This window comes from Accipiter gentilis, chromosome 7, assembly GCF_929443795.1.
Source record: "Accipiter gentilis chromosome 7, bAccGen1.1, whole genome shotgun sequence".
Taxonomy (NCBI): domain Eukaryota; kingdom Metazoa; phylum Chordata; class Aves; order Accipitriformes; family Accipitridae; genus Astur; species Astur gentilis.
In genome coordinates this window covers 6404788-6426446 of record NC_064886.1, presented here as the reverse complement: position 1 = coordinate 6426446, position 21659 = coordinate 6404788, and the positions used below count along the sequence as shown (strand labels likewise).

At 42.7% G+C, this 21659-nt stretch overlaps 1 protein-coding gene across 2 annotated transcripts in view; it reads left to right on the top strand.

The window, feature by feature from the left end:
- Nucleotides 1-13126: 13126 nt before the first annotated feature.
- CLTCL1 (clathrin heavy chain like 1) overlaps nt 13127-21659 on the top strand; it is a 37201-nt gene continuing 28668 nt past the window's right edge. The window contains exon 1 of one of the 2 annotated variants that reach the window (XM_049805900.1): nt 13127-13373. In XM_049805900.1, coding sequence (XP_049661857.1) covers nt 13332-13373 — 42 coding nt within the window. In that variant the 5' untranslated portion in view covers nt 13127-13331. The remainder of the gene's footprint in view (nt 13374-21659) is intronic. The other variant, XM_049805901.1, reaches the window with a different exon arrangement.

Genomic DNA, 21659 nt, shown 5'->3' with positions numbered 1-21659 from the left:
TGTGTAGTCCCAAATTTGGTGATGGCAGAAAACTTCAGAATGTCCTGACCTTTGGTTAGGTTCCTACCTGTATAGGAAGGGAGGAACCTGGCTTCTGAAATTTTGTAGTAGTTTATTTTCATAAGCAGAGATCCAAAAGTGCTATTACAAAAGCTCTCAAAAGGGAAAGTCAATATGCTAGAGAGAGATAGACAGGGGGTTTTTAAATGTGGAAACTTAGTTTTCTGCACTTGTGCTAACAAAAGGGAATTGAGAGTTCTGCCATCTCTTGCACTTCATTGTTGCATATAGAAAAAGCAAAATAATGCGAAGCGCACAGTGGAAGATGGTAGAGAATGGAGCAGTGCAGTGGATTCTGGATCTCTGCAAGGAATATTATTAGCTTGCTCTGCTTGCATGGAGAAGCTGTTTCTGAGTCTTAGGAGAGTATTTCACACAGATCTGTTTGTTTATGGTTGGTCAGGCATTTCAACCCTTTTACGATTTCTCAAGGACTTCCTAGCTTACAATGTAGTCTCCGCCTTTCTGGGAAATGAGAGACGAAAGGGGAGGGAGGTGAAAGATGCTCATGCAGAGCAGGTGCTGTTGGAATGGAGGACCCCTGTGCTTCTGCCTGCCTCTTTCCCTTTTTCCTGCTTCTGAAAAGAGGTTTGGTTTTAGGAGGGAGTTCTACAATTTTCATTTTGTTTTGGTAGGTGGTTGGTTGGTTTGTTTGCTTCCAAATAAATTTACTACATATTCCCAAAATGGGAAAATATGAAGAACTGCATTGAGGCCAGAACTGAAGGCTTGGTAGGGCTCACTTGAAAGAAAGCAGGGAGGTGCCCCCAGAATAAACAGACTGCCAAATTGGGAAGATCGCTGAATGCTAAGCAGGGTTTTCTAAATACAGTGACTTTGGAGCCCTGCCTCGGCTATAAAAAGTTTAGACGGGTTGTGACTTTGCTGTTGCTGAGGCAGAACCTTCTAGAAAATGGGCTTCCAGCTATAGCTGTGGATGTTTTTGGGAAAACAATGGACCTCCTTGGCATCTTCACTCTAGATGATCCTTCTTTTTCCTCCATGTTAATTGTAATCTGTTCTGTTAATGGATAGCAGTCATTTGCCAATGGTGAGCTCTGCCTGCAGTTCAGCACTCTAAAAAGCTGCTAGAATTTCTATTGCTTGGAAGAAACCTTTGCCCAGCTCCAGTGTATCTCACAGCCTTCCAGGGTCAGCAAGAGTATGAAGTGAGCCACCAAGGCCATGTTGTATGTGTTAACCTTTCAGCATAGAAAGAAGACAATACAGTTTGGAATGTGTATGTCAGGTGCTGACAGTGCTAGAGAGTTGGACACCCTGCCCAAAAAAGTTTATAATTTAAGAACAGGCATGTTAGAGCCATTGGGAGAAATTACACAGTTTAATTATTTTCCTTTGGTTTTAGTCAACAAACTTTCTTACTGACATTAACTATTTTGTAAAATAGGTAAAGGCTAGACTCTTTATTCCTGACTTTTAGTCTCTCCCTACGTTCAATCAACTTAATCAAACAGTTTGCTTTGTTTCACTGAACATTTCATATGTTTCCCAATTTCTTCCTTGCTCTTTCATCTTTTAAATTTATCCACTCTCCGTCCTATGGGAAAGAAATAGCTAATGGAAGAGCTTTTCTTCAATATGCTCTCATCAGTGTATTAATTTTGCCAGTCCCGAGTTCAGATTATGTAGGTACTAAAATCTGACTTGCTTGCCCTAAGATTTGAGCCCCAGATTTCTCTTAGAATTCCTGTGCAACCCCAATGTTTGTTTGCATCTGTTGTTTGTTGGCTAGATGGTGTTTACTGGCTAGCATGTTTGGGTACCTTTAAAGAAAAATTCCTGCAGGAATTCCTTTGTGTGAAGCAACTGAAAAGGGTGGCGATGCAGTCTGCTCTTGACTTCCAGTAAGATCCACAGGAATGTCAGTACTAAGTTACAGCATACCAACACTCATAACGTCAGGTCTTGATAGCCTTAACTTTATTACCCTATTTGTGTCTGGATTGGCCAATCTGTTTACATCGCTGCCCACTGGTCCTCTTGGATGATGATGACAGGATGTTTCTTTCCTCTTTGAGTGAAGTCTAGGCAGAGAGGCAGTATGATATAAATAGTAAGGTTACAAAATTGTCATGTAAGAAAACACAGGTTAAAACCTGATTGCATCCACCTGCCCCTGGAGAAGGCTTTGTGAGGGAGGGACAGCATCAGCCTGTATTTTTCCTCCTGGAATAATGCATGCAGGATGACCAGGACTGAATCTCTGAGGACTTGTTACTTGCAATTTTACTTTTGTGGAAAGCCAAGAACTCTTAAAAAGCAGGAACTGGATGGAGACTGAGACAATTCCAGATTGAAAGTTCCACAGCCTTCTGCCCTGAAAATAGTTTAGGCTGCTAACACCACTGCAGAGGAGACCTACAAGTCATTTTATCTGCTTCATCATACGTTGTTGTGTTATAGGCTGTTGACATTTCTGATACTTATTTTTATTCCCCAAGCTGCATGTAGCAATATAGTATAGATAGGAGCTAGCAGCATTTGTGGGTGCTAATCCTCGGACACTGCCTTTGGGATTCTCCCTACCTCATGTGTGCTCAGAATGGCAACACAAGCACAGTCAGCGACAATGCAGCAGCCTGCTTTGGTATGGCCAGCCTGCCGGCTGCTACCTCCCACCTCTCCTCCACATGCTCCTTGCTCAGTTGTGACTGAACCAGATGGAAAATATTAATCAGAACATACTGTATCGTGATATGGAGAGAAGGATGTTCTTTCCTAAATTACATAGCTGCAGTAATTCAGTGATGGGTTAATTTTTGCCAGTACATGTTTAGCAAGATCTAATGAAATAAAACCGAACTGCAATGTTAAGCAAAGTGCAGGTGGGAAAACTAGCTTGTCAGGGTTCTGTTACAAATGTTCCAACCTTATTAAACCACAGAACAACTCTAGCGTGCTATAAACTGGGATTTGTTGCATAGCAAAAGTAGCCTTGTTCTCAAAAGACATAAAAATGGCCTTCTAGATACAGAAGTGCTTTAGTGGGTCTGCTTTCTCCCTCTCCTAATTAGGTGGCAGAGTCTTACCAGTTGAGCAAAAATATCATGGGGAACCTTTGTGCTGAATTACAGCAGAAAACATTAAACCGATTCCTTTGCTTTTTATGCACATGCTTCCTCTTAATGCTCACTTGTATCAATTGGGAATATCCTCCCATACCAGCACAGTTTTCGTAAGTCCATATAAGTTGTAGTCTAGCTCCTCTATCTGATCTTTCACCACTACTGACCTTGAAATATTTTCATTTTCCCTAGCCATATCCCTCAGTAATTTCATGTGCCATCCAGCAAATGCATTCATTATTGAAATTTGTATGATTTAATAATTTCCTGGCACAATAATTCCAAAACATGTGGGAGGAAAAATGGAGAAGGATTTTTCCATCTCCAGGTGTTTATTTTATTGCCCGAATCCTTGCTCTTGACTCTTTTGAATGACTTTTTGTTGAGCTGCATTTCAGCTGCTTGTTCAGCACAATGTCTGAGACAGTATGGTCAGACTGTCATCCTTGCAGCTGAAGGTGTGGGAAGGAGGCTCATTCTTAGGAATCTGATGTACCTGACTGCTCTAGCATTTCTAGCTTCAAATTTCTAGAGCTGTTTTCCTTTCTGCAATCTCTATAAGCTAAATAAACACTTTTTTCAATTGCCTGCTTTACTAATCAGTGTTTGAAATGCAATATTGAGGCCTTATTCCCCACTCAAGGTAACATGCACTATGCTGGGTTTACAGTGGCAGCCTGCCAGAAGCCTGAGGGCTTCACCTGTGCCCAAGTGAGGGAAGATGAAAAGCACAACCAAAGCAGCTCTTCACTGTGGGATACAGCAGCACATTGCCGGTTTCTGTGTATCAATGGACACCAGCAGCTACTGGCAATGACAGAGCAGTGGGGTTTGGGTGTATTAGAAGGCAAGAAGCTAAAGCCTTAATTCAAGAATGTACTTACTTAAGAAATAGGTGTGTATTTATGTTGAGCATCGCATTAAAACCATTAAGCTTCCTTATATCTTTGCAGTTAGACACATATAATGTATTGCCGAGTCTGGCTGCGTTAATGATCAGTGTGAATCTCCAGGGAATGTCTCTGCTTCCCCAGGTGCCTCAAGTGTCAGGGTTATGAAGCCAATTCCTGTAAGAACAATTTTCATTTGGTATTTGAGAGAATCATTAATTCCGACTTACATTTCCTTGGAGTAGTGATAAATAATGGAATTAGATAACATTTGAAGAGACATTTGTTAAGCCTCTACAACATTGTTACATACCTGCCCAAAAGTACTTAAAACAAACAGTCTTAAGAAAAGGAAGAGAACTTCTGATGACAGTCGCAGATGCTCTGTTGTTTAATTGTTCAGTCATCTGTAGGCCATGTAGTATAACATAATGTAGTTTTATTTTGACTCTCATCAACTGCTTTGCTGTTTTAGTACCTCTGTCTGTAGTACAGAGTGACTGGAAGATTGCCAAGTAAAGGAAAGTCTATGTGTGAACAGCCGGGAGGGATAATATGTAAATCTGGTGGAAAGAGGCAATTAAAGGCAGTGTTGAGATATAATGGAAAATAGACAATATTGAGCCTCACTGGAAATATCAACATAAACAGCAGCTACTGTACAATGTCTCTGAAGTGAACTTTGCTGCTTTAAATAACTGCATTCTACAGAAAACAGATGGATTCTGAAATCTGTGAGCAGACTTCCAGAAAACAGTTTGGTCTTCAGTAACGTGTCCATGTTGATGTTCAGCATATCCTCCTGGCACAAGGGGACAAAAGGCTGCTTCTCCCTGCTGTTGTATTTACATAATACAGAGAGAAGCTGGAAAGTTGGATTACATGCAAGCCAAATATAGCTGAAAATAATACTGCATGTCGTATGTAGCTATGAATGGAGATGAATAGAGATGAAGTGGTATCTGAGATATGCAGTATAATAAATGCTGCCTTGTTGCTTTGTAATCCAACAGCTGAGGAGGTTAACACACCAGTGAAACAAATCAGGAAGCCCTGACTAACTAGAGGGACCATGCCGATAGCTTACCACAATCTTCGTACCACCAGCAAATCCAACTGCATCATTTTTTGACAAGAGTGGGTGGACGGGGAAGGGACAGACCATTCCAAAATGTTTAACTATATTACAAATGAAGATGGATTCAGGCTGTGTTTTAATCCCATGGCTTATATTTGACCATCCTTGTTTTGGAATAAATGATCAAAAAGCTCAACGCAGTTTCCTGTATTCTACCAGACATTTATACAGGCATTTGTTAGCTCGTTTTCTGAATGAGTATGATCAGTCACAGCCTAGACATAGCAAATCAAGCTCCGGTTTGTGGACACAAGCTTGCCAATATGCATTAACTGAACATAGTTCTTGCATCAGGCAACATATCATGTGCTGTCTCCGTCACATTCTGAGCTAGAAGAGAAACATACAGATATATAACGATCTTTGGGAGGGCCCATGAAAGTGGTTATTTCTTAACACTAAACTAGTTTCTTTCAATTCTTTAGTTTTCGTCTTCCAGCACAACCAAAGAAACAAAAGAGGAGCTGCTTATTAATCTTAACAGTTATGTTTCAGTCTTCACAGAATGGAAATGGATAGAAACACACAGACGACTCACTTCTGATGGGCTCTGACTACAGAGCCTCACTTGATCCAGAATTTTAAACGTATTCACACTAGACTCTGGTTGAGTTGGAGCAAATGACTTGTGGAGAGCTGTGATGGAAGAGGGAAAATTCTGACACTGGGACTAGAAATCATTCCTTTGCTTCCTGGATGCAGTATTGTGTGGTGCAGAAAGAGGCAGGCAACTAAATCTACTGCGTAACTGGACCTCCACACATTCTTTTTGAAATTAGTACTTTATTAGATCACATTTTTCCACAATGAGGGCCAAAAATCCACAAAGAAATGTGACCACAAAATGCTAAATAAATGGTTTAACTAGCACTTTGTATGCTTCCCCTTTTGTTTTTATGTTTGCTAAAGATATTCTACATATCTGGAATAGCACAGTTTGACAAAATTTGATGTCACTTTTTAATGTTGCAGGGCATCTCTCAGGCCTTTAGAAAAGCAGGAAGTACCAAGTACTCTTTAAATTCAGGAAGATCTTTCTAAAAAGATAGGTATCTCTAAAAAGATTAACTACACTCTAAAAAGATAGGATTGTAAATTCCCTCTGGTGCTTGTTAAGGCTGTCTCTGCACAAGAGGTTTTCTCCCTTTATTTAACATCCCTCATACAAGTAGCATCAGTTACACTGAAAGAACTGGCATAAAGGGGCACAGTAGTCTTAATCTTGTGTTATCTAAATTCATTCTAGCAACAGGGTAGCAAAAGTGCTTATATATTGCTTCTGCTAGCACTGGTAGGAATTTTTTTAAAGGTAATTTAGACATGTCATTATGAGGACTTTGAGCATGTAAGTCTGTGCTTACCTACATTTCATTCTAGCTCGGCCGTCTTGCTTGTTATTTTCTCAAAAATTTAAAAGGTAGCAAACTTGTATGGTTGTTGAACCTCTCTGGGAAAGAGCTTTGTATTATGTTTGTGTCCTGAAAATTGTAATTAAGACTGAAGTTCCAGAAAAGCCAGTCTGTTACATTCAGGTTATATATGTCATTAAGAACCATTAAATGCAGAGAACTTCTATTAAAACCTGTTCCACAAACAATTCAAGACAGAGGAAGCCTAGAATGAGTAAGAAAATTAGGGTGACTCTTTATCTTCAGCTTCCTGAAATCCTACAAGCCGACAGAAAAAAACTAGGGCCTTTGAGTTACGTAAAATAGCATTACATGGTCTAATAAAAACCTGGTTTTGAAGGGGAGAACATAGTTCAGGAAATAATGGTGTTTTCAGGAGGGGATTTCTGAACCTATCTTTAAAGGTAATGCAGACAAAGGTACAGATTCATACAAAAGCAGGAATTTGGGCATAAAGAAAGGGAACAAAAGTATTTCATGAACAGTAAAACTAATTCAAGAAGGTGCAGACCTTGGTCAAAGATTTTTTTTTTCCATGATTTGGGTTAACTGCTTCATAGATTTGTCAGTAAGGGCTGAACTCCCACTTCAGCCATTCCTTCTAAATAAAAGTCTCTTTCTACTCTCTGGCTGCCTATTTTCATGAACCTTGCAGAAATCTAGCATGTTTGAGCTTATTCCTCTCCATCACATATGGTTAAATTTGGCTAATGGTCTCAAAACTTACTATGGTGGGGAAAAGGAAACAGGCAAACATGGGGAAAGCATAGTCATAAAAAACTTGTTTCCTTCTGGGGATGGGGGCAATTCATAGCTTATGAATTTACAGAGTGCTTCTTTCCAGGGTTAAGAGAAGGAGAAATATGTTGTAAAGGCCCTATAGAAAATTAAAAGTCTGTTCACTATCTGCATGGTTTACTACTATACTCTTAAAATGTAATGGGGTTTCCGCTTTTCTTGGCTTTATTCTATTTCCTGGATAATATAATAACGTTAAGAAAATGAACACTGAGGTTTTCCTGTCAAGGGTCTATTTCAAAGGAAATAGCTAAAAGGCCTAACAGTCAGTATATTCTGCATTTCCCAAATCACCCTATTAATCTGCAATTAGAAAACATTGGCTCATTCAGTCTTGCTGTAGGACAGAGGTAATAACCAGATGACCCCTTCAGGTCCTTTCTAGCCTTTTATTCTCATATCCTATTTATGCACACTTACTAGTTATGCTCCTAAATGGTATTTAACCACTCAGACCATTCAGGCTAAGATTTTACTTGGTCTATTTGTAAGTGTAGCTTGGTTTCTGTCATTCCAGAACTAGTGAAATTAGCAATAGATGCACATTTGATTTATATTGGCTACCTCATTTCTTCCCATTAGTTACATTTTCAAAGAATGCATTCACCCTCTATCCACTTGATGGATGAGAGTAAACACTCTGGAGGAATTCAGGTTCTAAAAAGGTTGACGTAGCAAGCAGCCCTGACCCATCTGTCATGATTTTGAAGACAGACGTTGATTCCCATGCCCTTTATTCGGCTTTGCGTCACTGACCAGTAGACTTCTGTTTTTACAAGGCTGGGCTGGAGGAGTTGCAATTTCAGCTAATATATCACCGTGCAAGTAACTCAGCATCTGTGCTGCAAACCCTGGAGAACGCAAGTGTCCAGAGAAGAACCAAATGACTGTATGAATGCACAGAGAGCATGAATGTCAACGCACTGCACAAAGACAGACAGAAATGGCTTCTTTAAATGGAAATGCTTCTGGGAGGAACGATAGGCATATTGTCTGCAAGTTACAAGTAAATTATGTATCATCATGGCATTAGCTCTGTGGGGAATCTGAAGGCCTCCAGCCTGCACGGCTACTGCCTCTAGACACTTCTGTTCATTTTGACATTAAATGCTATGAGAATCTGTCATCTCCAGCAGAGCTTTCCATGCACAGGGAATACAGGATAGGGCTTCACATACCAAACTAAATTCATAAAGTGACCTTTATCAAGAACATGTCAGGAGTTAAATCCACCATAACAGGGGATTTCCTTTAAATGCTAAGTGTGTACAACAACATTCTCCTGCCAGAGAAAGAACTAGAGGGAATTTAAACATTAAACAGTTAGACATTAAACAACTCTGCAACAAAGTCTTTACATTTCAAATAATTTCTTCAAAAACATTACAATTTTTACCAGTCTGCTCTCAGGAGCTTGCGCAATGACTTACAAAAACCACAGGAGAAACTCATCCAGAGCCTCAGAGTGCTTTGTATGACCCAGAGTTATGCATTCAATAAGAAGAACAGATGGAAAAAGGAGAATTGAATTACAGGGGAAAAGAACATTTTTTGAAGGGAATTTTGAGCTAAAATGGAGAATGACTGCAGGACATGTACAAGGAGTCAGTTCTGGATAGGAGATGATGAGAGCAGTCAGTTCTTGACTCAGCAGTGAGGAGCCTGTTGAAAGGAGAGAGAGGAGACAGACGGGAGGAAAAGGGAGGGCTCCACTGTCTCCAGGAGACAAGCTGGAAAGAAGTCCAAGGAGTGAGGGTGTGGTTTGAAAAACAAGGAGTACAATTTCAAACTGGATCCTGAAGCAAACAGGGCAGTCAGTGAGCGCCTTGGGATGCATGAAATGTCAATTTTCTCTGCGAGAGACCAAATCAGAACTTTTGGAGTTGTGACCCTCTGTTATTGCTGCACCTCAACATCTTTGTGCTGTGACTGCTGATACAGCGTTCCTAAGGTTTGCATTTATCTGTTCGGCAAAACATTGACACTCAGTCAATGCCAGTCAGCATACAGCTGGGAACAGATGCAGATAAAACATTCTGCGTTCAATGCTGTGTCACGCACATGAGCTCTCCAGTAGTTTGTAGTGGTCAGCTGCAAGGATATGCAAGTCCAACCTGCAGACTCCGGGTCACTTAAGTTTTACTTGTTCACACTCAGGCAGGTCTCTTGCTGTCAGCAAGTGGACGCCCTCTCATATAGGCCAGAATATATGCCAGTGCAATTTTATTTTTTTAATCAAAACAGCAAATATTTGCAAACTGAACGCTTCTGTATTTAAACTGTGAAAGTGGCCAAACATTTGCAAACTGAACGCTTCTGTATTTAAACTGTGATTTGAACTGATGTTGTGGAGCAAGACTCCAAGAGGAACACTTAAGAGAAATGCACACTGCTTTTCCAGTGAGACTTCCTTGGCTGATTCTGTGGGAAGAAGAGTAGGAACATCCACAATACATACAACATTTTTCCATATAAATAACAGCCTCTCCAAGGTAAAAAAGCAGCTCTTCTCAGGGCTGTTTTCAAAGACTGAAAGAGAGCATCAGGCTGCCGTCCATAGGAGGAGCCAGAAAACAGAACATCTGGAGGAGAGCAACCTCTGAAAAAATAGAGAAACATTTACTAGGAGCTTTTCCATTTGCGTTGTTAAAGGATTGCTAGGGATTACACCCTTCTCAGCTGCTAAGTGCTGTGGCTCTGCCTTTTATAAAGGAGGAAGAGAGTAGCAGCTAATCAGAGGGGTGCTAGCGCAGCGAAGAATTAGAGACTTGAGACCCTTTACATTTCCTTTTGATAGACTATAGACTGTAGGAGAAATACCTTAAATAAGGCCAGTACTGCCTTTCCATTGAGAGATCCCAAACTAAATATAGCAAACAAGGTCGAAAGACTGTTAAAACATCCATGTACACAGCTGACTGTACAGAGGTCAGTTTCTTTAGCTATGGAAGCTCAGCTAGTTGCAAGTGGAAACAAGATGGCAAAATACTCTTCCCATTTTTCTGATTCGTGTCAAAATTTCAAACACTACCAGCTAGCTCTTCAGAGCTGATCACACTTCCAAAGAATCTAACGCTTGTTCCCAGCAAAGCCAGGTGTTAAAAAGAACAGATATTTAAACACAGAACAGCATAAAGAAGGTACAAATGAGAACGGCATCAGCAGACGAAGTGTGGCAAAGCACTTTAACATAAAGTGAGATGCTTTTTTTACTACGGAAATTATGGGATGTTGTAATTAGGATTTGGCCAGCTGGGAGTGGGCATGAAGCATTATATTATTAAAACTGGATTGAAGAAATATAACAGACCTTTAATTTTAATTATACTTTAAAAGAGCCTTGATTTCCTTAGCCAGTGATCTCTCTAGTTCATGTCCGCAGTTTAGTAGAAGACTACTAAGAGTGATTGCACACAGTACACAGTGATTGTTGTGCATTTCTAAGTCTTGCTAATAAAGATCTCAGACAAACTTGTTTCCTTCCTTTATCACAATTTTCTTTAAAATATAAATAATATAAAAATATATAAACTATAACTATTCACATTACTTAAGAGGTCCTACTTCATTTTTTAAATAAATGATGAAAGTCTGTGGCTCGCTTTTTTTTTTTTAAAACGGAGCTAGTTAGCTATAAATTAGAAAGCAAAAGCTAGCAATTGGAGCTCTGGATATAAATAATTAGCATCCATAAAGCGATTGTGAGGGAGGGCAGTTGACAGAAGCAAACACAGAACAATTTCATTATACCAAAATGGGCTGGTGACAGATCATATCCTGATGTCCCACTGATGGTCTTGTCCCTGCAGCACTGTTGACTTGCCCTCATTTATAAGTTGATACAGCTAATCCACCATAAATAAACTGCTACTAACCAACCTGCGGAGTAGATGCTACTCAAACTTCTGAGACCATGTGAAGAAAAGTTGTCTCCACCTCAGCTCCATTTTTGCTTGCTTTTGAGAGAACAGACCTTGGTGCCTAACCCCAATTGCGAGTCCTCTGGGGATAGCTACAGATCCCAGATTTCCTGAGGGATGGGGCTGTTGCAGCACCTCAGTCCCAGCACCTTCTGCCACCTGTTCAATGAGCTGTTCAGGATTTCCTCAGTCCAGCTGAAAACCTTCGGGTCTCCCATACGTGGCAAAGAGGTCCCCATGGCTGCAGCCTGCAATTGTGCACACCACTAGGAACCAAGGTGTCTCAGCAGAGCCATGCCTACGATTCCTTTGGAAACCTAACCCAGTTTTGGCAATTCCCAGCTCTATGTATTAAAAATGAATGAGGTTAAGCAAAAATAATGAGGTTTAAAATTGTAATATATTTGGAATTGTTTTAATCTGCCTTCCGGTTTTGAGTCTTCAGGGGTCCCTTGTTCAGCTTTTCTTTGCAAACCACAGCATGAGAAACTAATTTATAAAAAATTAAATCAGAGATTCTCCTGTAATCTTGTGCTTCCCAGAGCTGGGCTCTCCGGGAAATGTGAACACCACGATGCTCTGGATAAAACTACTGGAGCTAGCAACACCGCAGCAGTTTCCATCTCAAAGGATTACTGTAATTTAGGAGAAACATAATAGCAGTAACATTACCTTCACCTCCCTCATCTGATGCTAATGGGCTGACTAGAAGTGAGGGTAGGAAAAAACAGGTGTATACCTCTTCCATGTTGGACCCTTCACTTCTTGGTTATTCAGTAACTTTCCAATTTACGAGGTCAACTCTCTGGGCAAGGAACCCTATTTCCATTTAGAAATTCAACAAGGCAGAACAGCAGGATGGCTTTTCAAACATACCTGATAACCGGTCGTAAAACTCCTCACCTACCTTCGGGCATGGCAGTAGGTGGCAAAGCCCACATGGCGCTACCATCTCTCCATGGGCCGAGGGCAGTGGGCAGCCATGTCGTCTGACCGAGCCGGACCCAAGCATCGGCTGAGCCCCTCGGGGCTCCCAGGGGCTGCTGAGAAGCTGTGGCTGCCCTCGGCCCTCATGCCCCGAGCCAGGGGCCATGACTGTGAAAGGCCGTGCATCCCTCTGCTCCCCTGCGGCCAGGACGAGCCGGTGTCCACCCCGAGGAGGAGGACAGCCGCTCTTTGCCACAACCAGCCACGACGGCAGGTGCTGGGGCAGGCCGCGGGGCCCGACCATCAAGGAGCGGGCCTGCTCCCGCCCTTCAGTGCCCGCCAAGGGCCACAGCCGGGCGGCGGGGCAGCGCCTGCGAGACCCTTGCCCTTCTCCTCACCCGCGGCGGGAGCCCCGGAACCCTGAGAGGAGCATCATCACCCCCTGCACCTCCGGCCCTGCCGTGGGGAAGGACGGGAGGAGCTCTCGGTGGGGAGAGGAGGGGGATCCGTGTGAGGCGGGCGGCGGGGCAGAGCCGTGAGGGGCCGCAGCGCCCACCCACCGCCCGCCGCTGCCGCGAGGAGCCGGGGAGGGGGTCGGGTCACGTGAGTGCGTGTGGCAGCGGCGGAAGGATACCTGGGGTTCTGACAGCCCCTCCCGCCCCTCTCCGCTGGCCGCAGCCGGGGCGGGGGCAGCCCCCCCACACACTTTCCTCGGAGCCCCCTCCCCAGCCCTGCCACTCAGCGGGAGCGGGAGGGGCGAGGGGGGCGGCGAGGGGGGGTGAGGGCGAGGGAGAGGCGGGGGCTATGGGGAGGGGGAAGAAGCTCTGCGGAAGGGACTATTTGAGGAGACCCTGGCAGGCTGGTGAGGTGCGGAGTGATCCTGGCTCCGGAGTGAGCGGCCCCGAGCCGAGGCAGAAAAGGGAGGCGAACCCGCTGGGGCGCCATCCCAGTAAGGGCACTGCGCCTGCGCCGCCTCCCCCTCCCCTCCTCCCTGCCGCCGTGTGGGGTGCAGCAGCGCCTGCCCTGCTGCCACCGCCGGCCCCTGCCCCGGGGAGCTCGCCCTCTTCCCCCCCTTCCCTCCCTCCCTCCCTCCCTCCCCAGCCATGGCCCAGATACTGCCCATTCGCTTCCAGGAGCATTTCCAGGTGAGCGGAGGGGGGGGTGGTGGGGAGCGCAGGGACGGGGCTCCCCCTCCTCTGCCTCACCCCGTCCCTCAGAGAAGGGGGGGGGGGGGGGGGGCTGCGGCCTATCCGGGGGTGGGGGCGCGCTGAGGGGAGATTGGGGAGCGGGGGGACGACGACACACCGGGCCGCGGGACCCCTTCCCGCCGCCGCTGTGGTGGGGGACCCTCTCGCCTTTCCTCTCGGCTGGTGCGGGGCCGCCGTCCCGCTGGGCGCCGCGGGAAGGCGCCCGGGGCCGAGCCCGCTCCCGGTGCGGGCTTCCCGACTGCCGCCTCCGTCCGTTCGTCCGTCCATCCGCCGGGCTGCCTCCCCGCGGCGTGCGGAGCGGCCGCGATTTGTGCAGAGTCACTCGCCGCCTGAGGGACCTCCCGCTCCGGGGAGGGGGAGGCGCCGGAGCCGGGCTGCTCGCTCCGGGGACCGCGGGGGGCTCCCCCGTCTCAGCTTAGGTGGGCCCTTTATTCGTGGAGAGGGATCGAGGTTTTTCTCTCTTGCCTAAAAGACCGTCAGACTCCGGATCGCGGAGGTTCCTGGGAGCCTCGTTCTGTGCAGCTGCGAACTGGGAGGAAATTGGTGAGATGAGGTGCAAGAAACCATTTCAACTTGGAAGCCGCACAGCCTCCGTCCCTCCTTCCAAACATAACAATATTTAAAAAAAAACCCTCCCTAAAAATGACATGGTTCTGTTCTTAATAGCCTGTGAAAACCATAATGCCAGCGTTGGAAAAGATCCATGACTAATGGATGCAGCACAGACAAACCGGTTTATCTGTTTCCTTGTGAACTGGTGGTGAGGGAGGGTTGTAAATGGAGTGAGAGAACAGCAGTCTCTGAACATGCAGTTTGAGGCAGGAATTAAAGGAATTTGCTAAATGAATGAGAGAACAGGAAGTGGACTTGGCAAGTCATCCTTCTGTCTCTGTACCGCCCCTTCTGTCAAATCAGGCATCCATTTCAAAATATGAACTGGGTGTCATCCATCGGTGTGGACTTTGTGCCACTTCAAGCATGTCAGCTTGGGAAATGGTTATTGCCACTTTAGCTCCCTTTGGGAAGTGTTTTTCTGCTTGACTGGAAGAACTGTCTTGGTCGCTCTGGAAGGAGTCCTATCCTGAAAAACAGTGATAGGGCTAGCGAACTCCAGAAATATCTGATCTCTGTGCCCAAGGGAGCAGACACACCTGTCTCCTCAGAGTTGTCATGGGTTAAGAGAGTTTAACATAGTGAAGAAGAATTAGACTGTCACTTCCCCTCCTTCCCTGCCAATGTCCACTGTAGCAGTGTCTGTAGTAACCTCAAATGAATTCCTAAGAGCTACAGTACAGCTGTCTGAGGAAGAAACTTGGGGTCAGAGTGGTTTTGACATCAGACTCTTCTTAGAAAGAAGCATATAGTTTTTACAATTTAAAACTAGCAAATGTGACCAATCCTGCTGATTGTGTTTGGTCTATATGATAATGATGAGAGAACATCACACCTAATATATCATAGGTATAATGTGCTGCTTTGCGCATCAAATGACTGTTTCTGTGATAGTGTTATGTTGTGTGTCTTGCAACACTGCCAATATTAACACTGTGGTACTTCTCTTGGGGGAGGGGGGGGGTAGCAAATTTTCAGCGGATTTGTAGTGAAGTCATATTCTATTCTTTGCTACCACCTGCTTTTGCTCTTAAATAATTTGATCTTGGCAAAAGGACTAAACCTCTGCTTGAGGGACTTTTCCCCAGCATGGAGGCTGCATAGAGGAGTAGGGGAAACCTTGGGACCCCTGCCACTAACATGTAGGACCAAACTCTTTCAGGATTCACTCTCTCCTGTTTCTCCCCCCTACTTGAGTGCAGTAGCTCCAAAGCAGTACTCTACTAAAAAGTAACTGAGACTAGTAGTAGCTGGGAGTAGGAATGCAGCTAGCCTCCTTGGTGCTGCTTCTTCAGTTGCCTCTACGTGGTGGTAGGGGTATCGGAAGGAATGTGGGAACTGGTAGTGTTTGCTCTGGCTGGGTATTTGCAGTAGTTTTATCAGCTCTAACTTTAAATTGTGTTGTAAACATTGAGAGTCATGAATAAATGATAACATGGTGCTTATTGTTGACTGGTAGGGAATTCATTAAAAGATTAGGCCTTTAGTCCTTCATAGTGCTTCACTGTTACCCATATTTAGCTTTATCAGCTTAATATGTCTCCCCCCTGCCATGTTACTTCCAAGAAATTGGCTTGGCTACAGCTAAGTTGTCATACTTAAAATTAGTGTAATAGATCTAATATGCTGCTTTATGATGTTAAGTCAAAAAAAGTTACAATTCTTTATTGTGCTGTGTTTCAGTGATCCTATGTGAAATCTTTCTGTATACTATATCAATCTGTGTACTGTTTACCTGTAGCCATTTTAACTAATACAGCTTTAAGTGGTTAGAATAGCTGTTAACACTGGAATTACTCAATTCCAAATTCAGCCTGTTGCTGATGAAACATTGTTTCACTTAAGTTCAGAGTATTCCTGAGATAGTTGTATGTACTTCACAAAAAGAACTGAAGCATGTGGAAAGTGCTCTCCAGAGAAACTAAACATAAGTTGCAGTGCTAAATACTGAACTCTTCTCTCCCACTCTCTCTGGCTGGAAGTAGATAAATGATAGTGTGAAGTGAAACAGTGATCTTGGTCCACGTAAAATTGGAGGAGTACTAGGGTTCAGCAGACTGTTTACATTCCTTTTGAAGCTCATTTTGCTTTATGTTGATAATCCTTCTGACTGAACTGTAGCTCCAAACCTGTGCAGGAGGAGTGGCTGCCAGTCACAGTGCACTTTAAATATGAAGTTATTATAGCTTGTATATTCAAGTCCTGTATGAGCTTGAAAGATGGAGAATAGCTGCAGTAAAAGAAAGATATCCAGGTCTTGATGTGGTAGTAGTCAAGCTGAGAATGAACTCAGGTTTTACTGCTCATTTAGTGCCATTTAATGCAATTGAATGATTGTTTTTAGATGTGAATTCAGTAGCTATGGGTCTTCACAAATTCGTAAAGAACTTGCATCTTGCTCATTCTTCCCACAGATGATATCATAGTTAAGTCCCATGGCAAGGGAGGCAAGATAAGGACTTATTTTATTTGTCTTGTCGCTGACCAGCTGCATCAGTACAAACTATGCCAGCCCTGCTATAGTGAAGTACTAGTACGCACTACTTAAGCTACTGTGATTTAATCAGGTTCTTAACTCCAATGCTTCTGTTGGAGTAGTGATTTTTAAACTATTTACCAGATTGAACTCTTCCAAGGGGATTGTAGAATTTACAATGGAAATGCTGTAAAAGACTAAATATACTGGTACATGGACTGGAAGCAATACTGCTGGAATTCAGTGTACAGAGTGTTCTTGATCTAAAATTAAACTTTTCTTTTACTTAGTCATTGGTTTGCTCTTAAGAGCTTGGCTTTGTCCCCTTCTGAGCTTTTGTCAGTTTTCACTAGCAAAAATCTCTGCCTGCAGAGAAAACTGAGACAAAGTCTCAGGTTCCTAGGTTAGGGACTTCATCCCCTAGATGGATAGACACAGGGATCTGTAGATAGAGTTCTGCTCTCAGTTGAATAACTAATACAGGCTCTTGAGCACAGCCGACTAATTTGAAGAAACTTGTGTGCGTGATGCACTCTTGATGTGGAAGTTTTATGTGTCTTGGTGCAGCACTGAGAAGCTGAGGTATCCTAGCTTTAAATATAAAGGATGTAGATTTACTTTTGTCATTTTCTGGACAAAAACACTTTCTATTTGGATAGTCTGAGATGTCTTGTTAAGAATTACTGTCTGTTGTGCAATAGGCATGACTGAGCTGAAGTGTAATGGCTTTCATGAGTTTGCTTTGGCTAGACATGTGGACTTAAAAGCACTCGGGATATTTGCAAGCTGTAAATGACTTTTTGGACTTGTATTTGAAAGGTAGGGCTAAATATCATTACTTGATTCAGCTATTTAGTGTTGAAGAGACCATATTTGCTCACTGGATTGAAAAGTGCCTTACATGTGGTAGGGAGACTCATGCCATAGATGATCTAATCCTCATCAGAGACATACAGGAACAGATTTTTGTGTAGGAAGTAACTGTCACTTAAGATGAAACCTTAACTGCAACTAAAACCTGTGAGCCAGTGGTCTTGCATGTTTCAGTTCTTGTATACTTCCTTGAGGTCCCTCACCTGTCAAGATGGGAACTACAGCAGGGGATGAGGGGAGGGTGGACAACTGAGAGATGTCCAACAACTATATGCAGATCCTTATTGAGCATGATTATAACTTTTTATAGTTACATGAGTAAAAGAGTTCTGAGAAACTGTATTACTGTGTTCTTGGTTTGTATTGTGCTTAAAATGATATGTGCTTACAGAGCTTTTAGCAGGCAGTTAATTGGATACCTATAGCTTCTGCCCAAGCCTTACTCTTTTCTAATGGGCTTAAAAACCAATATTTGGTCACCTCTAAAAGGCATTTCCACTAGAGCTGTGTGGCATAAAGCTGAAATGGGGTATTTACTGAGCCCTGGAGGGATCTTGAATTCAGAGTTCTTCCGACTCCAGCATTTAACTGATTGTAGGTCCCAAGTACTGGAGTGTCAATATTAAAGAGACAGTAAGTTAGGCTTCAGTATTTCCCATTAGAGAAATGGACTTAGTTTGAAGACTGATAGTATCAGTATCTGAGTTGGTCTGTGCTGGTTTAGTTTGGATCACTACACTCCACAGAAAGAGAAAGGCTAGATTATTTACTAGAACTCTTGTGTAAAAATTTTTCAACTCCCATTTCTTAGCAAATGGTACCATGCTAGTAAAGTAGAATTGGGAAAGACTAAATCTCAGATTAATAGTTGTAATTCATCCTAAGTGTGGGACTTGTGTATCTTCATTCAGGTTGAGAATCAAATAATACATCTCGGGTTAATCTTTACCATGTCATAAGTTCTCAGTATCTGTAAGATGCCTAAAAGTAAGTTTGGTATCTAATCCAGACTTGCAGTAATATGAGATACATCTGAAGAAAAAAAATATCTTTATCTGGTTCGTTCAGGCTGATAGTGAAGGTAGTTCTACACTGCACATATAGATAATGGGCATTAGGGCATGAAAGGGTAGGAGAGGCATTAGGCTGTTACTTGTAGAACAGAATGTTATCCTTTCCTCTACAGCAAGGCTTACAGTAACCTACATGGGGGTGCTTCGTAGGGTTTAACTGGTTTACCCAAAAATAGTGTGGGGTGAAATCGTGGGAGGAGGCTACCTCCATAGTAAATGTCTCTGGAATGACTTTGTAATATTGAATCCTTCTTTTCAGAAGAAGGCAACCTTAGTTTGAAAGTACTGCTTGTCTAAGGAATATAATAAAAAAATGAAAATTTAGTAGCAATTGAGATGTCTGATATTCACTCCTTTATGAAAATAAACTGCAAAATCTCTAGTTTGTATACACTAACTTCAGAAATGACCTGTAGCACTCTCACCTGAGGCCTTTTAAGATATATAGCTAAATGCTTGCTACCTCTTGTAATAAAGTTTTCTTAATTCTGTGTTTGAGGAAGATGGGAAGATGCTTTAGAACAACATAGTTCAGATTGTCTTGGCAGGTTTGTCCCATCCAGGATAGAAGCAATGCTGGCTGATGTCTGCTCATTCTTTTGTATAGTCATCAAGAATATTCCTCTTAACGCTGCTTCCATCTTATAGGAGCACGTAGGATCTGATGAGGATACTTATCAATCCCCTTATGGCAGCAACAGTCTTTGGTGTTTTCAGACTGCTAAAGTGTGAAGCGTTGTCATCATTCACTGAGGCTTGCAGCATTCATATGACCATCCTTTAGGAAGTACTGACATTCTGCTTTTAAAAGATGTGACTGACTTCCCTGATACGGGTGGCAGTGATACTCATGCCTAATTTAGTATTACATTTTCTGAAAGCTTTGCTAGATTTTGTAATAGTTAAAATGGGAAATCTTAATACCAGGACTTGATGCAAAATCTTACCTAGCTTAATGGAGATACCCGAAGCGTTATCCTTCAACATTGACCAGATTTTGGAGTGAATAACCTTGGGCTTAAAGCTGAACTTTAAGTAGGCTAATGCCTCAAGATTCTCACCATGCAGAAAGAGTGGCCAGGGGCTGTCTCTTAAGAGTAGGTCAAGCTGAAGCACAGTAATTTAGAAGAGACCTTGAAGAGGCTGTGTTTCTACTGAAGTACTCTGGAAATATATCCGAGTTTGGGTTAATTAAATCAAGTGAGGAACCTGGCTATGCTGCAATTAAATCTCTTAACCACTCTTGTGACACTTAGTCTCTTGGAATGGACTGTACTGTATTGCTAGATGGACTCAGATCATGCTCAACATTAAAGTGTTCAAGTGTCTACTACCTGAACATGTAATTAGTCACATGCTCTAGACCAGACAATATCTACTTATTGTGACAAAGAGTGGAATTGTTCTTAATCCATCATTTATTCCTCTGTTGTTCAAGGTCACAGAAGTTGATGGAGCTATGACTTGCATGTTTATTGGGTACTAAAAATTTCTGCATTATATATGAAATGTACATGAGTTGTCTTGATATGGAAACTTCTTTCCTTACTGACACAGAAGCCTGTAATAGCTGCAAGTCCAGTGGACTTGTTTTCAAAACTCTAGTTGAAAGCAGCTTCTGATGTTCTTGTGCCTAAACTTTGATTCTGTTCTGGAACAAATGGCACCTACTGAAGTGTACTACTTTGTATTGAAGTATTTACCTGTGAAGTGAGGTGTTAGCTGAATGTGTCAATTTTGCTGAGACACTTGTGGGAGGGAGTAAATGTCTTTTTACACATGTGTACATTTGGCTTGTATTGCATTAGTGAAATTTGGGTACCTTGAGATTAGAAGTTACTGAGCTGAATAGCTCTTCATTAGTAAGCTGAACAGAAAACAAACACTTCCTGAGGCATTCTTGGGCACAGTCCTTACACACCACACTTCTAGGGATCTCCATTACATACCCAATTTATGATTTAGTGAGTAGCTTTACAGAAGCTGTAACAAGCCATGATCAGCCAGATCAAAACACAGTAAAACAGTGTTTGTGACACCACCATGGGACTTGTTGCCCAAAGGGTTTAGTCTATTGTATGAAGGTCTGGGTGGTATGTATCAAAGGAGTCTAATGACTTGGTGATGCTGGTGGTAGTTTCTATTCTGTCTCCTTGAGGGCAGTCATTTTTCACTTGCAGTGCACTGAAAAGCAGTATAGGTTAATCCCTTAAGAAGCTTCAGTGAAGCTGATACAGTTCTTCTGCTTGAAAAGCATTGCTTTGGGGCATAAAGCAGGTGCTCAGGCTTGTAACAGTTACTGTTATATAAAATGCAGCTTGCATACATACCAAGCTGAGGTGTGCTACATAGGTGAATCTGATTTACTGCAGACCAATTGAAATGGTGATACTCATTCACTGCCACCTGCTCCTGTTAACCTGAAATTGTAAGTGAATGGAAACAAAGTTAACACAAAAGGATGAAAATGGGAAATAGCCATCTTCTAGGGCAGTCTATTCAGTGGCACAAAATGACTTTAAGTTCCATTAAGAGTAACTGCTTTGTACCTACTGCCACATGATTGAGCACAAGTTATGTTTTGGGAGTTGGATATAAGGCTGGAGGGAGCCTGCATTGAAATCTCTGCCCTTGTTGAGCCAGATGGGATGACTGATTATTTTAACACAACTTTCTTACCTTTCACTGGTAAGAATTAGAGTCTAAGAAGCAAGATGAACAATTGCACTTGTAAAAATAGGCCATTTGAGACCTGCTATGTAGACTTCATTCCATAATGTTGCTAGGAATAGGTTGCATAAGGGTAATTGGTTCTTTCTATAAGGCCCAGTGATGCTGTACGTTGTAGTTCTGCCACTTAATAAGTTTCTAATATCAAATTTACCAGACTTGCTTAATCTGGAATCGTGATGCTACTGATAGTATACAGCCTATCACATTACTAGACCCAAGTTATGCAATAAATGCTTATGTTAAAACTCCTTTTAGTTTGCATCAATAACACAACTTTGGAATGTCTTTAGGACTTGAATACTGAGAATTGTGTAGTCCTTTACCTATGCAACAAAGAGAATCAGAAGATAAATTGTAGTTCCGTAACATACACTCTTGTCAGAGAAATATACTAGTCTTGCATTTCCTTCTGGAGGAGACTTTAGACATAGGCTTGAGTTAGACCTTCAACATGGG